This window comes from Anoplolepis gracilipes, chromosome 10 (genome assembly GCF_047496725.1).
Source record: "Anoplolepis gracilipes chromosome 10, ASM4749672v1, whole genome shotgun sequence".
Classification (NCBI taxonomy): Eukaryota; Metazoa; Arthropoda; class Insecta; order Hymenoptera; family Formicidae; genus Anoplolepis; species Anoplolepis gracilipes.
Genome location: NC_132979.1, coordinates 1,600,600 through 1,620,944, shown reverse-complemented (window position 1 = coordinate 1,620,944; position 20,345 = coordinate 1,600,600). Strand labels below are relative to the sequence as shown.

General features: G+C 27.3%; 2 protein-coding genes across 4 annotated transcripts in view; one reads left to right on the top strand and one right to left on the bottom strand.

Moving 5' to 3' along the window:
• The first annotated feature begins 60 nt into the window (after positions 1 to 60).
• On the top strand, positions 61 to 13,439 carry LOC140670304 (uncharacterized). The gene is made up of 19 exons (XM_072900865.1): positions 61 to 256; positions 359 to 478; positions 609 to 713; positions 2,164 to 2,321; positions 2,688 to 2,804; positions 2,874 to 2,964; positions 4,194 to 4,339; positions 4,513 to 4,645; positions 4,738 to 4,779; positions 5,650 to 5,656; positions 5,710 to 5,864; positions 7,443 to 7,562; positions 7,694 to 7,811; positions 8,743 to 9,004; positions 9,499 to 9,618; positions 9,684 to 9,774; positions 12,793 to 12,938; positions 13,107 to 13,239; positions 13,328 to 13,439. Exons 1-19 carry the CDS (start codon positions 113 to 115, stop codon positions 13,376 to 13,378), a joined length of 2,259 nt encoding a protein of 752 aa, XP_072756966.1. The 5' UTR covers positions 61 to 112; the 3' UTR covers positions 13,379 to 13,439.
• A 1,153-nt stretch (positions 13,440 to 14,592) lies between these two features.
• Positions 14,593 to 20,345, bottom strand: part of Ci (uncharacterized) — a 79,732-nt gene continuing 73,979 nt past the window's right edge. For all 3 annotated transcript variants that reach the window (XM_072901052.1, XM_072901054.1, XM_072901053.1), the window contains exons 7-12: positions 20,054 to 20,218; positions 18,881 to 19,045; positions 18,241 to 18,663; positions 17,287 to 17,826; positions 16,947 to 17,204; positions 14,593 to 16,838 (exon numbers count right to left, since the gene is read on the bottom strand). In XM_072901052.1, the coding sequence (XP_072757153.1) occupies positions 15,390 to 16,838; positions 16,947 to 17,204; positions 17,287 to 17,826; positions 18,241 to 18,663; positions 18,881 to 19,045; positions 20,054 to 20,218 (3,000 nt within the window). In that variant the 3' untranslated portion in view covers positions 14,593 to 15,389. The remainder of the gene's footprint in view (positions 16,839 to 16,946; positions 17,205 to 17,286; positions 17,827 to 18,240; positions 18,664 to 18,880; positions 19,046 to 20,053; positions 20,219 to 20,345) is intronic.

Below are 20,345 nucleotides of genomic sequence, written 5' to 3'. Positions count from 1 at the left end.
AAAACTTGACAGAATATTCAAAAGACTATAATTCCTTTTAGACTTATTGTTAGAATAAGCAAAGCTTCACCGACAAAAACTCTGTCAAACGCGTGTTAATACTAGCAGAGAGATGATCAGTGTCGAAGATCAATATTTTGGTCTTAACCGTGTTCTTTTGCTGATACTTGGTCTATGGTCTTATAACAATTCAAAACTTGCTCGATTTCAATTCATCTGTTTTTTTAGTATCTTGATAACCTTTATTATGTTTCAGGTTAGTATAAAGTAGTTCTAAAAATGTAGAACTACTTTATACTAATAAAAACAAATTATTGCAAAAATTTTTAATTTCTATAAAAAAATTACTTTATTACAGTTTACACTATTTGTAACACAAAAATGTACTGCAAATTTCATCATCAAAGTGTTATCTACTGCCCTTGGTTTCATTTCCATGACAATAAAATATTATTCATTTTGCATTAATATTCAAACTGTAAGTTGATGATTAATTTGCATTCGTTTGCATATGAACGCTTCTAGTATACAAAATTTTACATCTACCAATATTACATCTATTTTTTATGTTTACTAATACAAGTGATAAAACTGTATTGAAACAACAGGTGAAAGATTTAATACAACAACTTCAGCTTATCTATAACGATTTGAAAGACAGTAACGAAATTGCCATTATAGAGAGATACGGAAGAAACGCAAAATGTTATACGGTAACATTGTCGAGTAAGATAATATTTATTAAGTTTTATTTTATTTTATATTATTTGTTATTAAAATTCAATAACAAAAAAAATTATTGTAAATTTTGCAAAATACTAAATTAGCCTGTAAATTTAAATCTTTTTTTTACCAAGTAAATAATAATTTTGAAATTATAACACTTTTATTTTGTAATTATCTTTCTAGTAATTTAGAATAAGTGAGGAAGAAAATTGTATTGTATTCTTTTCAATATATTTTAAAGATCTAATTATAAGATTGAAAAAAGATGGTTTTATTGATATAATCATCAAGATCTAGTAGTTGAATGCGTAAAGTGTTTCCAATTTTTGAGATCAAATGCTAAATTTATAAACATTTCGGTTCAATAAATTGTGAAAATTAAAAATAATTTAATAATTATTAGAAATTTAATATATTATATATATTCTTTTATCACATACGCACGCACGCACGCATGCACGTACGCATACATGCATGTGCACATGCACACGAACACCCATCATACATACAGAAACCCGAATATACACATGACAACCGTATATGTATATATGTCTGTACATGTCTATTAAATTGAGTTTAAATATTATATCACAGATTAATTTGAATTAAAAAAAAAACTCGTATATTAACCCTTACTTTATACTGATGGATTATTTTTGTCCGTGATTATTTTAACAGCCTCAATTTCTCGAAAACTGAATGATTGTAAAACAATATATTTATAATATACATTATTAATATATATTTAAACAAATTATTTTTTAAATTTATTAATCTAATTTATTATTATTAATCTTTATATAAAAATATCAAAGAAGATATATACATTTTTTAGATTTTTATAAAAACATTTTTATATACTGATAAACGCATCGAAAATATCTGATCCACCTGTATGGTTAAATGATATTAAAAATAACAATGCGAAGTAAGAGTTTAATAATTTGTGTTTATAATTTAGTTATAAAGTACATTGGATCTTCTTAAAAGTATATTTCTAAAGAGTATATTCCCTTTTACGCGCTAAGCTACTCTCGAATAACATGAGTAAAAATAATAAGTCAGTCGTGCAGTGGTTGCGGGCATAATACCCTTTCTTGACGACGTAAGGGATGGGGGCGGGGCCATAAAAAAATATATTCATGCAAGTTTTGCAAGGAAACATCGCGTGAAACAATTCTATAACTCTAAACTTAATAAGAAAGTAAGGATAATTTTACTAGCGTATACAAGAGCCCTGTACGATTTTCCTGAAAGGTTCCAGTGTAATCTAAAATTTTAATTTGTTAGAAAATAAAAAATTTGATGACTGCTTGTATAACGTTATTTTTAGTACTTTTTGTTTGCAGTGTATTTGTTTTTGTGAGCCCCCAAGTGTGGCCGGGCATTCATCAAATTATTTCACCTTCAAACAAATCTCGATCATATCATTTGCAGATATCAGTTGAGTATTTTGTTGATCAAGAAAAATACTTCTATTATCTGCTAATACATATAAATGCAGCTGTGTGTATAGGATTTGCTGCAATGATACTGACAGGGGCAATGCTCATCGCATATTATCAATATATATGTGCAATGTTTACAATTGCTAGGTAAAACGATGAACATAAAAACGATACAAAAATTAAAATTAAAAACGCTCTGTTTTCTTATTTTTATACAATTTTAAAGCTTTACTCTGCAAGAAATATGTTATAAATACATATAAAGCTTCAGCAAAATATGTCCATTATAAAATGAAATTTTTACATAATTTATTCATACAGTATATATTTTTACATAATTTATACATACAGTATATATTTTTAATATATATTTTCGAATTTCTGGAGAAGTAAATAATAGTTTTGTTTATTATATACCTAATATTATTATATATTATTATATATTGTTATATAGTATTATTATATACGTAGATAAATTATATCATATAATTACAATAATTAAATTATTTACAGCTACCGTATCGAGAATGCAATGAAGATTCAAATATCGCAAAATATTATTTCACACAACAAGAATTTAATTCATAAAAGAATAAAAAGTGCTGTAGATATTCATCGAAAAGCTATGGAGTTAGTATATCTATCTTAATACATATATAAAAAATATATATATATAGTAATATTTTATTGTGTTTAAAGGTTCTGCACGAATCTGATATCTAAATTTGAAATATTATTTCTATTTTTAATAATATTCGGAGTAATGACTTTAAGCCTGAATATTTTTCGAGTAAGTTTTGTTTTCTGACTAAATATATTTAATAAGTTAGAAAACCTTGTTTTTTAATATTGATTAGTATTAAGGAATTGAATGGAGCAGTTACGTTTAAAGTTAATAAATCTAATATATATTTCGAGATTCATGAATTTGAAATTACGCAAAGTACCTTTAACCTCTTAAATATAAAATTAATAATTAATTTGTGAGTTAAAATAAATATTTATTCTATAAAATTAAAATTTTTATTTTCATGAATTTTTCTGTAGGAGCACAAATTTTTGTAACATAGTCACTACATAAAAATTAATTCAATATAAAATAATTTTCACAATTTTAAAATTAAATTATATTCTATTTATGGCAACTTACTTCAATTAATTTTATATAAATTATAAACGTATTATACGCGCTTTAAGAATTTTAGGATAAAAATTATAATATAAAGAAAAGTTATTTTACGATTTTGATTTATATATCTGAATGTTTTAAAATTATGTGGACTACAAGCCTGATTATTTTAAATTGTAATAAATTAGAATATATATACATACACACAAATTTTAGAAACTCATATTATTAACAGCAAAAGGTATTTAATTTTTAAAAAAATTATAACAAATAAAATCTCTCTTTTTAATTTCTCTTTAATTATTTTTACATTAAAACAAAATTTAATTTCTAAAATTTATTTCATCATATTTCTTTAAAACGTACTCTTTAGATAACTTATATAATTATAATACAATATAAGGCAAAAATCTATTTATAGATTTATGTACCGCATATTTTAATACATGTATCGTAATGTATATTTTATATATGTATGTATAATATTTTACTTTTTAAATATTTTTTTCTTTATTATATGATAAAATACTGTATGATAAAATTATAAAAATAGAATCTTAAATTTTTTACCAATTGTAGACTGACAATGAGTTTAAAATAAAATTAGTATATAGAATTATTTATAAGTAAGATTGACATTAAATTGATCTAAAAATCTGTCTCAAAGAATCTGTCATATATTATAAATGCATAGAAATGAGACATTATAATAATGTACTATATAATTACATCTTTAACTTGCTATTTTAATACAAAAAAACTTTTATTTATTAAATATACTTGCAATTTTAAAGTTAATTTATGATGAGAAATTTCTTATTAAACTATGTTGTAAATTGTAAATCTAATAAACTAGGCTTTAGAAACTGATCTCAACATTTATATGTTAGATTTTTCAGATTGTATCATCAACATGTAATTTTGCCGAACTTTCAATATCCCTTTTAATGGGACTTCTTCTTGTTTCATATATGTTACTAGCAAACTTAGTCGGACAAGAAATTACAGATCACTATAATTATATATATTTTGCGGCGTAAGAAAAATATCATAATTTATATATGATTATATCGTTTTACGTAATTTAATAACAAAGATCAGAATTAATATAATGTGTACAGCACAAATATGTATACGTATACTACAAATAACTCAAACAAGTTCTTATTTTTCTTAAATAATTAATTGTTTATTATTTGTTATATATAGATATAAAATTCAATGGTATATAGCTCCGTTAGACATACAAAAACTGATACTGATTCTGATACAAAGAGGCAATAAGAATTTTGGTCTGACTTTTGGTAAATTATTTATAGCATCAATACAATGTTTTAGCACGGTAAAAATTCATATATTATAATATATTAAGTGTGTTTCACATTTAAAAGAAAGTAAACAAAAGCAATATAATTTAATCATTTTCCATTACAGTTAGCAAATGCATCTCTATCCTATTTTACAGTTATGTATTCTGTACAATAACAACAACAAAGTATATCAACTCAGATAACTATACTCGAGCAAACGTAATGTATAGAAAAACATGTATAGAAAAATGACTTGTATTAAATGTATGAATTAGATAATACGTAATATTAACATTTTAGTGTTAGTACTTCATTCAACAATAATAATCACAGAACTATATAACTGATTATAGTCAATTAATCATATTATTCAACTAAATTAAAAAATAATAATTTTTTTATTTCCTTATCAATAATCAATGTATATTTTTTGCATTGTAAATTTTAATAAATAAAATAATATATGCAAGAGTGTTATACATAGCTAATTTTTCAGAAATACTAAAGAAAAAATTTTTTAAAGATAATTATTAGAATATTATTTTAAGTTTTTTAAATATATTTTAATTTTTTATTTAAATGATTTTTTTTATTACTAAGAAATAGGATAGAGAATACTAAAAAATACTAAAGTGAGAATTGTAAAACATACTTACTACAAAAGGCGAAGTGTAACTTGCGAGGGTCACAGCGGACTGAAGCACCAAGTGCACATATGCTGCCGAGAAACGACGACCACGCTTGCGCGACTTTCGCGCTCCAGGACTTCTCTCGTGGGTATATTATTATTTCATGAGAAATAAAACATATGTTTACTTTTTTTTCACGTTAAATCGATTATTTAATAGGGGACTATATAGTGACGAAATAACGTTAAATTTTATAAACTCAGATCTCATAGTATTTTTGTCTCCTGCGTTACAATGGACACACTTACAGTTGAATTATAGAAATTAAGTTATAGAACATTTTCTTTCTAAATTTATTCATAATAAAAAAACTGAGAGAATATTTAAAAGATCATAATTTCTTTTAGACTTATTGTTAGAATAAGCAAAGCCTCATCGATAAAAATTTTGTCAAACGTGTGTTAAAGCTAGCAGAGAGATGATCAGTATCGAAGATCAGTATTTTAGTCTTAATCGTGTTCCTTTACTGATACTTGGTTTATGGTCTTGTAACAATTCGAAACTTGATCGACTCCAGTTCATCTGCTTTTTTAGTATCTTAATAACTTTTATTATGTTTCAGGTATACTCACACACGTACATATGTATAAAGAGTGTTTCGTAAAAGTTGGGCTGGTTTAATAATATAGTTATATTTTTCTTACGATGACAAACAAAAATTATTATAAAACATGCTCCTAATTCAAGTTTCTAAGACGCTTCGTTAAAAAGTTAATGTCAAGTTAAGATTAAAAGGATAAATTTCAATATTAACATACTACATGATATTTATTTAAAAGAATTTAAACAAATTGACTGGATTTTTTTTAGTAATAGCTAACGTAGCAAACTACTTTAGAATCATGGCATACCTATTCTTTTGATATTACCTTAACATTAACTTTTTAATGAAGCGTTTTAGGAATATGTTTTATTGTAATTTTTTTTGTTTATTTTGATGTTTGATGCAAAGAACATAATCACATATAGTCCAATGCTTACGAAATACCCTGTATCGATGTTTTATGATTGTGATATTTACATTATATGTATATAAATACATATACAATATAATATTGAAAATTTATTGAGCTATTTTATATGTTTGTGATTTTCAACCAAATTCGAGTCAATGTTTTTTTAAATAAATATTGGTCATAAATATTTGAATATAAATAATTTTTTTTGCACTAACTTTGAGAAAAATACAAGTGATAATAGAATCTAATCTTTTATTTCTTTTAAAATTTTTCTTATTATATAAAAAATGTATGGATTAAATTGCAGAAATATTTATTATAAATATTTGTACATATTTATGTATAAATATTTTAAAATTGTAGTTTGCAGTAAGCGATTACTCCTTTCTTAACCCTTTGGCTAAGAAAAAAATCAATTGAAAGGTGATTCGTTATGTGTGTCATACACCTTATATGTGTCACATGTTATCTATTCTATACTCTCTATATCCTATTTTTTATAAGATGTTTTTTTTTTAAATATATATGCACGATATTATTATTATTATTATTATTATTATTATATATTATTATTATTATATATACACATTTATATGTATATATATATATATATATATATTATAATTATACAGCCTGTGTATATATATGTATATACACGATTTATCGTAATTACCAGATTTATAATGGAGACGATTTTTTTTCAGCGCAAATGTTAAGACATCAAAAATTTTCCAGTTGTAAGCGATTGAAAAAAAAGAATTTTTCACAAAATAAATTTTGTGGAGTTAAAAGATCAACATAATTACATTAATTTCAAGTAAAGTTTATTTTATAAAAATTTTAATATAAAGGCAATGTTATATAATTGCAAAAATTAGACATTTGTAAAAAATGTCCTTGCTCAACAGTTTTTGCTGAGCGAAAATTGTCTCCAAATTGATTAAAGAATTCTTATTAAAAGTATATTTATTATAATTATACATCCTGTATATATATTCCAAAGAATAAGAATATTTATTTTAAAGAATAATAGTTATGATTATATAATTATTTGTTACATTTTATTATATAAGTAGAACGTAGTTAAAAATACGTAGTTAAAAACTTTTATTTTATACTAATTAAGAGAAGTTTTTTGAAGTTTTTGTAAGTTTCTCTATGAAAATATTATTTTATTACAGCTTATAACATTTATAACTTTAAAATATACCCTAAATGTCGTCATCGAAGTATTATCTGTTGCATCTGTTTTTATGGGCTGTGCAATAAAATATTTTTCGTTTCGCATTAATAGTAAAACTGTAAGTTGATTATCTATTTGCATTTTTTGTTCAAATATTAACGCTCCCGATATGTAAAATTTAACATTAATTTTTTCGTGTTCACTAATAAAAGTGATAAAAGTTTATTGAAAGATTTGTTGGGACAGCAGGTGAGAAATTTAATACAACAGCTTCAGTATACATACAACGATTTGAAAGACAGTAACGAAATTGCCATTATAGAGAGATACGGAAGAAACGCAAAATGTTATACGGCAACATTGACAAGTAAGATAATATATTTTAAATTTTTATTTTATTTTGGATTTTATATTAAATCGATTACATTTGTTATTAAAGTTTTATAACAAAAAAAATTATTGCAAATTTGACAAAATATTAAATTAGAAATGTTTTAAAGATATAAGAAATGACACCAATCAAACAGTAATTTTGAAATTAAACAACTTTTATTTTGTAATTATCTTTCTGATAATTAAAAACAATTGAGAAAAAAGCATTGTTTTCTATTTTTTCAATATTTAAAATTTTCAATGTTTTACAAATGTAATTATAAAATAAATTAATTTATATAATCATCATAATGTTGTATTTAATAACTGAATCCATAAAGTTTCTAATTTTTTACATCGACAACAAATGTTCAATTTATAAGCACTTATATTTAATAAGTTATAAAAATTAATCATATTTTAATAATTATTTAAAATATAATAAATTATACACATAAGTTCCTTTCTTATACATACATACATACTACACACATATTCTTCCATACACATCACACACACGTTCTCATTTATAAATATTTATATATATTTGTACAAATATTTTTACATATATATATATATATATATATATATATATATATATATCCTTTGTTAAAGAAAACAATGCTAAAAAATCACTATCACAGATTTATTTATTTGAATTAAAAAAAAGTTTGTATATTAAATAATTTGTTTTAAGGATGATGTATAATCATACTATATAATTCATTAATATAGTATATTAGTATTATATTAAATATTATTTAATATTATATATAGTACATATTATATAGATATACATATATATACATATATATATATATATATATATATAACAGTATATATTATATAGTATATTATAAAGATTAAAATTTTAGTTTCTTAGAAAGTTAAAACTTTTATAACTGCTTGTATAACGTTATTTTTAGTTCTTGTTGTTTGCAGTGTATTTATTCTTATCAGTGTCCAAGTGTGGCCGGACATTCAACAGATTATTTCATCTTCAAACAAATCTCGATCGTATCATTTACAGATATCAGTTGAATATTTTGTAGATCAAGAAAAATATTTCTATTATCTGCTAATACATATAAATGCAGCTGTGTGCATAGGGTTTGGTGCAACGATAATGATAGGGACAGTACTCATTGCATATTTCCAATATATGTGCGCAATGTTTACAATTGCTAGGTAAATGATAAATATAAAAATGATACAAAAATTGATTTAAAGACGCTCTGTTTTCTTATTTAATAAAAATTTCCTGTGCATCTTTAAAATATATGTTACAAATGTATATGAAACTTAAATGAAATATATCTATTAAAAAATGAAATTTTTACACAATCTATACATATAATATTATAAAGAAATTTCTGGAAAATTGGTTTTTAGTTCTGCTTTAAAGAAGAAACCTTCAGTAAGATTATATAATACCAAAGTACGATCAGAGAAAAATATTTTATATTTGTATTCTTATGTCATTTAAAGTTATTCTTAATTTCTATTTCTGTTACGAATGCTATTTTCTTACTAAACCATACTTGACCACTACTGTAATACTTTACTACTAACTCGACAAAATTATGATTATTCAATTTGGAGATTATTATTTAAGCCATATCATTATAATATATGCATATAAATTATCCCATATATAATAACAATAGTTAAATTATTTACAGCTATCGCATCGAGAACGTAATGAACCAGACACAAATATTCCAAAATATTATCCCGCAAAATAGCAATTTGATTCATAAAAACATAAAAAGTGCTGTAGATATTCATCGAAAAGCCATGGAGTTAGTATCAAACTTATAATATATGTGTAGAAAATATGCGCAGTAATATTTTATTGTGTTAAAAGGTTCAGCACATATTTAATATCTAAATTTGAGATATCATTCTTCTTTCTAATAATAATCGGAGTGATGATTATAAGCTTGAATATTTTTCGAGTAAGTTTTGTTTTTTGAGTATAAATACATATTTAATATAAATAAATATATTTTATAAGTTACATAACATTCCTTCTTAATATTGATTAGCGTTAAAGAGGAACTGAACGCATCAGTTATGTCAAGAATTAATAATACATTCTAATACATTTCAAAATTTATAAATTTGATATTGTGCGAACACTTTTAAAATATAAAATAAATAACTAATTTGTGAGGTAGACTAAAGATTTGTCCTGTAAAATTAAAAATTTTATTTTTATTAATTTTTGTGAATAGGTATTATAAAATTTTCATGATACACTATAAAAAAAGTTTAGTTCAATATAAAATAATTTTTACGATGTTGAGTTTAAATTACCTACATTTTATTAAGTATATTTAGCTTAATAGATCACATTTCATTGATTTTTTTCGCAGTTATTGTTAGATATATTGTAAATTAGATTTTTTGAATTATTTTACGCAAAAATCAAATAGGAAACAGCATTGATTTAAAAAATATAACAAATTAAAATTTGACAATTTTAATATTTTTCCTTAGGTATCATATACATGTATAAATTATTATCATTAGAAACAATGAAGTTTGTGTATACTGTACCAACCTGTTCGTTATCTTCTAACTAGAAAAAGTTTTTGTTTATATTATTTAAAGAATAGTTATATAGGGTAAACTAGGGTATATGATGGCCATACGAAAAAATGGCTATAGGACTTTTTCAATAATCGCTACATAGTGCGCTTTTTTAGTCATTATCAAAGATAACCGATAATTATCGACAGTAGTTTATATGCATATGTTATTCGAAATAACGATATTGTGAATCTTATATTATACTTTTATTTTTGACTACTTGCAAAGTTTTTCATGGGTCCACTAAAAACTGTTATAACGTCGAATAAATTACAGTTAAGCTAATCGACGTTAGACATATTATAAAGATATGTAAATTGTTATATGACCTATAATGTTTATTTTCGTTTTCACTATTTTTTTATAAATATTATGGCCATCTTTCCGTCACTATGGTCATCTTTTCCTTAAAAGTTGGGTAAGATAATATAAAATTTTTATTAAATATTTTCCTTTTAATTTCGATAATATTACGTAATTTAAGCTTCAGTGATAATATGTCAAACACTATTAAAAAATAAAATAAATATGTTTTTGCATTTTAAAAACTATGGCCATCTTACCCGAGTTTACCCTATTTTGATATTTTATCATCCGATTTTACCTATTTCTCGCAGTTTATAAATAAATATTGTAGCTTGCAACATGCGACAAAGGAAATATGTTTATACATGTAGCTTATTATTTTTCTTCATTTTCTCTTATTCCGGAGAATATTAAGATGAAATATTAAGTAAAAAATAAATATTTCTATAAAATATCTTTATTTCAAATTACTAACATTAGTGTTATTATTTACCAAATGCGTGAACGCGGAAAAGAAGTTCTTTTCTTCCCTTGAATTCTTGAATAAAAAAAAAACACTTAACTTAACTTATTTTTTGATATCATTTAAGAATTATGTTTTTCTTCGAATAATTTATTAACTTTATTTCTTTGAGAAGAGTTGAATTAGAATCTTGTTAGGGTTGGCGTGCAGGAGAAACCTCTCCTTCGTCTGCGCGTGAAAGTTGTAAACAGATTTTTTTCAGTTAAAAACTAATAGATTATTACAATGTACACAAACTTTACCATTAAACTTTATTATATCTCGTAAATAATCAACGTGATCCATCATACTTTTGATTATTACTCAAAAACAATCTTTCTTACAACATATCTAACAAAAAAATCAGTAAGATATGGCTTATTATGCATATCGAGCTATCTTACACAAATTTCAAGAATTGATCTTAGAAAACTTTTCATAAAATTAAATATTTTTAATTTTTGTTAAAAAAAATCCATATAAAACTTAATTTTGAATGTAAGAATTTAGAAAGATCGTAGTAAGTCGATTAATAGTTCAAAATGGGGTATAAAGATTTTTTAAAATATTTATGAACATTATAACACGCATTGAGAATTTTAAGGTGATGTGATTATAATGTAGAAAAAGCTAAAATACTTTTTTTTTATTTTGATTATGATAAATGTCTTATAATTATGTGGATTATAAATTCTTATTTTTTTTAATCATAATAAATTAGAATAAATACACAAATTTTAGAGATCTCTCCATATATAATTATAAATATTATAAATATTATATAAATATTAAGAAAGATATTAAATTTAAAAAATTATAATATAAATAAAATTTCTTTTTCTAATTTTTTTTTTTAATTAATAATTTTTAATTTAAAATTTTAAATGTAATTAAAAATTTATTTAATTTATTTAATTATATCTTTACAAAGTATACTATAGTATGTTATAGAAAAAAAATAGTTCAGGACTTTTCGACTCAGGTTTCCACGAGGAATATCGCTATATAAATAGTGGGCGCCAATTAAGTGACACCCTGTATATATGTATAAGATTCAAGAAATATATTTATAATTTATGTACAGCATATTTTAATACATGTGTAGATCTAAGGTGCTCCATGCAGTTTATATATACATGTATTATATTTTTTTAAACATTTTTTTTCTGTATTATATGTATTTGTGCGTATGTGTATGCATGTGTGTGACAAAATTATAAATAGAATCGTATCTTGAATTTTTTCGTGATTTAAAATATTAAAGACTGTTTAAAATGTTTAAAACAAATTTAGTATATGTATAATTTTTTAAAAGAAAGTTTAACATTAAATTCATCAAAGAATTTATTATTACAATATAATGGCATAGAAATAAGACATATAATATAATAATATAATATATAATTACATTTTGAACTTGCCATTTCAATATCAGAACTTTTAATCATAAATATACTTGCAGTTTAAAGATTTTGCGATAAAAAATTTTATAACTTTGCTGTAAATTGTAAATTTTATAAACTAGACTTCAGGAATTGATCTTAACACTTTGATTATATGTGTCATATATTAGTTTTTTCAGATTATATCATCAACTTGTAATATTGAAGAACTTGCACTAACTTTTCTTACTGGATTTTGGAGTCTTTTTTATATGTTTTTAGCAAACTTGGTCGGACAAGAAATTACAGATCACTGTAATTATATATATGCTGCTGCGTAAGAAATATCGTAATTTATATATGATCGTTTTATGAACTTTTAATAAGATCAAAATATAAAATATAATAGTACAACTTAAATATATATGTATGATGAATATTATTCAAAAAATTTGCACTTTTCTTAAATTGTTAATTCTTTATCATATATTATTATTACATATAGATATAATATTCGATGGTATATAGTTTCCCCAGACTTACAAAAACTGATACTGATTCTATTGCAAAGAAGCAACAAGACTTTTGGTCTGAAAATTGGCAGATTATTTATAGCATCCATACAATGTTTTGCCACGGTAAAATTTCATATATTATAATATATTGAATGTGTTAAATATTTGAAAGAATGAAACAAAAGTAATATAATTTAATTTTTCATTACAGTTAGCAAACGCATCTCTATCCTATTTTACAGTCATGTATTCTGTACGATAATATACAACAAAATTTATCGCTCGATAGTAGTATTATCATTATAAACAATTACAATTTTACCCCCTTATATATTCTATGATTTATAATAAATAATTTTGTCTACTCAAATGTAATTGTTCTTATGCTGAATATTTCTTTTATATTATTATAATATCAAGAACCCTTACCTTACTAATTAATATATAAAAAAGTTATTTATAATAAATGTATAAATTAGTTACTATGGAACATTTACATTAATGATAATAATGTTAGTGCTATTTAACAGCGATCATCACAAAATCTGATTGCATCTAATTATGGTCAATTGGTCACATTACTTGAAAACAAAATTAAATAATTTTTTTTATTTTATTATCAATAATAAATGTATTTATTTTTTGCATTGTAAATTTTAGCATATGAGATAATACACACATGCAGAATGTTTCTTATTCCTTATCAAGAATGTCTCAAATATATATCTTTATTAATATAATGGATTTTTATTAGATTTATAGTTTTTAGATTCACAAACATACGCCTGATATACATAAGTGTATATACAAACATATCTCAATAAAATATCACAATCGTAGATTTAATATGATTTATTTTCAAAATAATTAACAATTTCGTACAGGTAAGGGTATAGGGAGAGACAGTTTTATATGATTTGATATCTTCATTCCTATATGCGCTATCGTACATATATTTTATCATATATAATATCCGATGTAGTAATGTGTATATATATATATATATATATATATATATATATATATATATATATATACAGTATTCACAAAATAGTTCATATTTTCGTATGTCATCGCGATATTTAATAAAATTTATATAATAATTGTTTGCATAACAAAAACAGCTTTAGATACATACATTAATTTCAGATTTTAGGCTTTCAATGTTCGTGTCTCTATCGTTGCTTCTCAATCATTGAAGGCACTTGGAAATACTCGCAATATTACAACGGCCAATTAAACCGAAGGCAATTGTATTACAATGTTTGCTATCGTAAGTTCCTTTATACAAAATAATCATTACGAAAGACATTCGATCTAGAAACACACGCACACAAGATTTATATCTATTGTTTCCTGTCTTAATATAATTATTTCTTAATTTTATCTGTTCTTTACGTTATCTCTGTTTTAATGTTGGCTTTTTCTTAGATATAGACTTTTGTCATGACGAATCCAAATTATTTTCATTTTAAGTTTTGTTATTTTCATTGTTTAATGGACTAATAATTGCTTAATTATTTTATTTCTCGCTTCCTATCACTGTGTACGCCAAGGTACACTACACGTCATTGACCTTAACTATGATAAAACGCTCGATTGGCACACTTTATATAATGAAATTGATGTACAAAATATATGTATATATTTATAATAAAGATATATTTATATACAATAATTTAAAGTACATAGTTTCTTCAACAAATATCTTGCATGTAGAGATTGAGATTTATCAATCACATGTTGTATACTCGATATGTTGTGTCTTTATATATTTCATTTTTTTAATTCATTGATATGGTAAAATATCTTAATGTCTAATTTTAAGTTAAATGTATTTTGCGATACTTAACGATGTAAATCGTTATTTTTAAAAATAATTAATAACTTAACTCAGTGGCACTTTTCAAATGTACGTTATTTAAAAAAGGCACTTTGAATTCTTATATCACAACTATACAAATTTTATCATATAAAGATACATATTAATACTATAAATTTCGTTTTTTTTTTTTTTTAAGTAACGATTAAGAAACAATTTTTAACGATATCACTAATATGAAATTAAAATTTGATTCTTAGTTCATGTTATTTCATATTACATAACAAATGTAAATTCATATGTTTAATATTACATTTTATATGCAATATAAATTTTATATTGATATGATTTATATTACTAATGTAATATATATATATCAAGGGACAAATTATGACACTTTTTATCGATCGATAATGGAATTAAATTCGCATTCCTTATAAGTTTATACGGGTCATTGGATCATTTGCAAATATCTATTTTCTTCCAGCAAAGAGCTAAGCGAAGATGTCATGTCGTTGACAACCATATTGGCACTAGCTGGCAGAGGTTGTGGTAAGGATATAGGGTGTGTCGAACTGGAAACGTTGGTTTCGTGAGTCTGTGCGTTGCTGGACCAATTCCTGCATTGTTGAACGTATTCCAATGTCCTGCGATAAGAATCTTGTCTCATACCTTGAGGCGGTTTTATTGGCGAGCCCTGCTGGGATTGACTAATATCCCTGCACTGTATCTCCGGCAATGATCCGCCGTGTTGATCGTGATAACATTGATTTCCATAAGACCACGGGCAATTACAATTGTACTGTTGATGAGTCGGAAGATTGCTGCGCGCTTGGCAGTTATGTGCACAGGTCTGTTGCTGCTGCTGCTGCATTCTGCAATTCGTCTGTTGAGCGTTACAAAGTTGTGGTGATGCTCTCTTCGAGACACCACCGTCATTGACCTGACGATGCGTGCCACTAGGATGAACGCAGTTGATTTGTAAGCAGGGTGTCGACTGTTGAGACTGTTGGCAACTTTGAACATTTGTCGCGAGTGTATTTATCGGTTTGTTTTGATTCGGGAGATTCAACTGAGAACAATGCGGTGACATAGGACCGCATTGATTGGTTACCGGAGATTGTTGTGCAGAGTGCATGTTGGGTATCTGACCATTAGACGTCGCCATAGGCCTCGCACACTGACCGGAAGACTGCGTACACTGCGTGTTCGAATGAGCAATGCTCGATGAATTAGGTACAGGTGCGGTCGGTTGCGCGCAATGCGGCGACAATTGCTGACAGTTGTTAGTTGTTAGCCGCATTTGCATCGCGTGATTAGACGGTGTGCAAGTCTGACTGGAATGATGATTGACTTGACTAGTGGCGTTGCCGGTACAATTTGCGTTAACTGGACCAGCGCAACCGTAACCGGGATAATAAGTATGATGTGCATGATTCTGGGTACAATTTCTGGTAAGTTGAGCAGAGTTCTGAGGCAAGTTTTGCGGTGCGTGTTGCGGCGCCAACGCGCCGGCCGCGGGAGATGTCAACGGTTGATCACTCAAATGAGTCGAAACATAATGAGAACTCGGCGACATGACTTGTGCTGTGGCTGGACTTGCCACTTGTCCGCCAGTGGCTTGAGACCCGTAATTCGGCGGCGGGCAATACTGCGATGAAGGTTGAGTCGTGCGTGAGCTTGGACACTGGCCGTAAGGCATAGCAGAAGAATTCGGATAATTCGGACAGGGTTGCTGTGCGACTTGCTGGTTAGGATAGCAGTTTTGCTGATGTGATTGATTGTAATTACACGTAGGCTGCAACTGTCGTTGATAATGCAAAAGATTCGTGCATATTGGTGATTGGCAAATCGGTAGAGGACTTCCACGATAGTTAACTTGATTCCCACCAGCTTGAACCTATAGCGACAATAAGTAATAGTTGAGATAAAAAAATCAATGTTAATGAAATTCTATAAATGTAAATATAAAGAGGATCTAAGACAAGGAATACGCTAACATAATTACCTGATTTAAATACTGCATCATCTCATCTGGAATAACCAGTTTATTTTCCACCATTTCACCTTCACCCATCTCGTCTAGGATCACCTCTTGATTAGGATGAAGTTCGGGCAATTGTGCCGATCTTGGCCTAGGGGGAATCGGAGGGGAAGTTCTCTGAGTCTGATTACTGCGAATAGGTTCAGACATTCGTCGATCACTCGACGGTTGCGTACAATGACCACTCGGATTGTTCCAATCGCCTGGCATCGCCTGAATATTCTGCATATAAATATTATATTGTTTAAAATCATTCTCCGTTGCATTTATGCATAATAATATAATCTTGCAACATGAAGCATACCTGAAGAGACATATTTTGTGTTTGAACGACGAGATTACTCGTCGAGTAAGGTCCTTGAAGATGACTCGGTGGATTAAGTCTACCGGAAGTGGTGCTCATCTGACTGCTTCTTCTAGATGTACCAGGACTGATCGGATCGTAAAAACTCTCAGGTCCCGCGTGACCCATTCTTACAGCGCTAACGGCACTCGCTTGACTACTTCTTCTACTACCGAAATCTGTGGATTTCATACTGCCGTAATAAGTGCTGACGGTGCTACTACTATCCCTTCGCGGCTCGCCGAGCGGTTGCAACCTTAGCTGAAGATCGGACAGACTCGTCTGTCGTGTCTGACCACCGCCACCCTCCATTTTCAGATCGGTGATTCTTCGATTGAGATCACCAATATTACCCTGAAGTGCGACCCCGCGAATCCCTCGCATATTCGCTACGCCGATAGGCATGTTTGGTATACCTTTGGCGTTCAGTCTTCCTTTCATACGATTTCTCGTGGGTGCTGGCACTTGTTGTTGCTGCTGCGATTCCATACCACCTGCGACCTGTAAACAGTCGATGTAACATCATATGAGAAAACGAATAATTAAAAAATAATTTTAAAAAATCACGGTAAATATTTAGAATAACGGAGCCCGCGCCAATCACGTTGACCTTCACATATGTTGTCAAGATCATGACCCTGAGTAACATTGAAAAGATTTTAGCCGTCGCTCGTTGTTTATTAAAAAGTTTGAAAAATTATTCTTTTAAAAAAGTTTATCTCTTTAATTAACAACAAGCGACGGTTAAAACTTTTTGAATGTTACTCAGGGCCATGACCTTGACAACATATGTGAAAGTCAGCGTGATTGGGGCGGGCTCCGTTATTGTAAATATTCAAATCACTTTAAGATCTTAAAAAAAAAAATCTTAAAAATTAAAGATCTATGATTCAGAGAGTAATTTTAATGACTCACCATGGCACGTAGTGCTACAGGAAGATCAGCAATGTCTAGGTCATCTGGCTCCTCGTTCCACGGCTCCTCCGCAAGAGCGATTCCATCGCCGGTAAGAGCGCCTACTCCAGCAACATCATCGTTGCAAGCGCCCACTAATGGGCTCCCCTGTTGTTGCATCATATTGGGTGGACTATTAGCCTCACTCTCAGATTTTACACTTGGACTGGAGAGGCTAGGAGTCTTGGGATGAAGATCCTCGCTTCTACTGGGACTGTGACCGCCTGCGCCAGCCTCGTCGCTGCCACCGCCATCGCCACCGCTGCCTTTGTGCTTCTTGTTCGCATAAAATTCGGCGCCGTGAACAGTTTTGACATGTTTTCTAAGTGATGATGGATCTGTATACCTCTTTGTGCAACCAGGTGCTTTGCATACATATGGTTTCTAGAAGAAAATTTAAAAAATATTAAATAGAATTTTCTAAATAATGATAGTTTGCTCAGATATCAGAAGACAATTTAAAATATTTTGGTATAACATAATATGAAAATTATGCTGTAGCATTTACATCTCTTTTATACAAACTATGTACTTTTATCTTGTTTGAATTTCCTATTTTTATAGATTGTTGGAAAAGAAAAGAAAAATGTGTGTTACGAACCTCATTAGAGTGTGTCCTGTTTTGATGCTTTGCTCTGTCACTGGCGTTACTGAAAGCTTTGCTGCATCCTGGATATTCGCAAGTATATGGTTTCTCACCGGTATGAGACCTGAGATGAGTCTTCAGATTTTCCAATCTCGAGTAGGCTTTGAAGCAACCCTCAAACTGTATTCAAGAAAATATTTAATTAATTTCACAGTTAACCACGTATTTCTCGGATTTTAAGAAAAGTATCGTCGAAAGATTAATCGAGACGAGTGACAGATGATGTCGCTCGCTTAGCTTGCCTCGCTTATCACGTTGCTTCTCAGAATTTTCGCGCTGCACGCGTCACGCATAACAATGTGTCAGGAGTATCGAATGCATGTACGGACGATCCTTTTAATATTCGAAAAGAATTATCGCGTCAATTAATCTGCTCGATCGCGAATCAGTGATTGATGTCGATCGCAGAATTGCCTCGAGAGTGCCGAATAATTCAACGAGCGATCGTTTTAATTCTCAAGAATGTGAACGCGGATGGCGCGAAATGCATTGAAAAACGTCGAGGGACATCTGATTAATCGAGTGAAATCAATGTTTTTTATCTACGCGACAATTTCATCAAGTAAGTGTTTCCGAATTTATTCTTCTTGTAAAGGCGTACAATTATAGCAACACATTTATATTGAAGAGCAAAAATATTTCCTACTGTATTACATATATGCAAATAAAAAATGTCTTAAAATTATTAGATAATATTCACAGAGAGAACGATTTGTTTGAATAATTTGTTTGGATTTATTTATTTTATTCTAATAACATTATGCCATATGAAACATTATCTTTATTGACTGAAAAATGTATTATTTCGTTGAATTAAACAATATTATATGATACGTGTTATTTTAAAAATCCAATAATTTTATCAGTTTCTTGAAATAAATAGCTTTTTTCGACTAGGTATTTCAAGCATAAATTTGATTAAATCTAAAGAAATTTTTCTCTCTGTGTGTTTATTTGATTAAATTGATTTTTTAATAATCAACAATAAATAAAATATATGTTGATATATTTATAAGATTTCTTAAGAGACGCTTTGTTTAATCATTTGTACGCGTCGAAGTATATGTAATTGATTAATATAAAAAGCTTTTACTCGCTCGAGAGAAACAAGTAAGTACTTTAACTTACCGTACACTTGTGAGGTTTTTCTCCCGTGTGTCTTCTCATATGCACGACCAACATGTACTGAGCCTTGAAGGGTTTTTCCTCCCTCGAACATTCCTCCCAACCGCAAACAAAGCTCTTCTTGTTGGCGTGTATGTGATCGTTGTTGATATGTTTCACAAGATCATCCTAGTTTAAAGGAAGATGCACAAATTAATACGAATAAGAATGAGTAACACCTCTCATATTAATGATGATTAAATGTCTTTAAATAATTTAAAAGAAAAAGATATTTCAATTCCACGTAAGATTAATT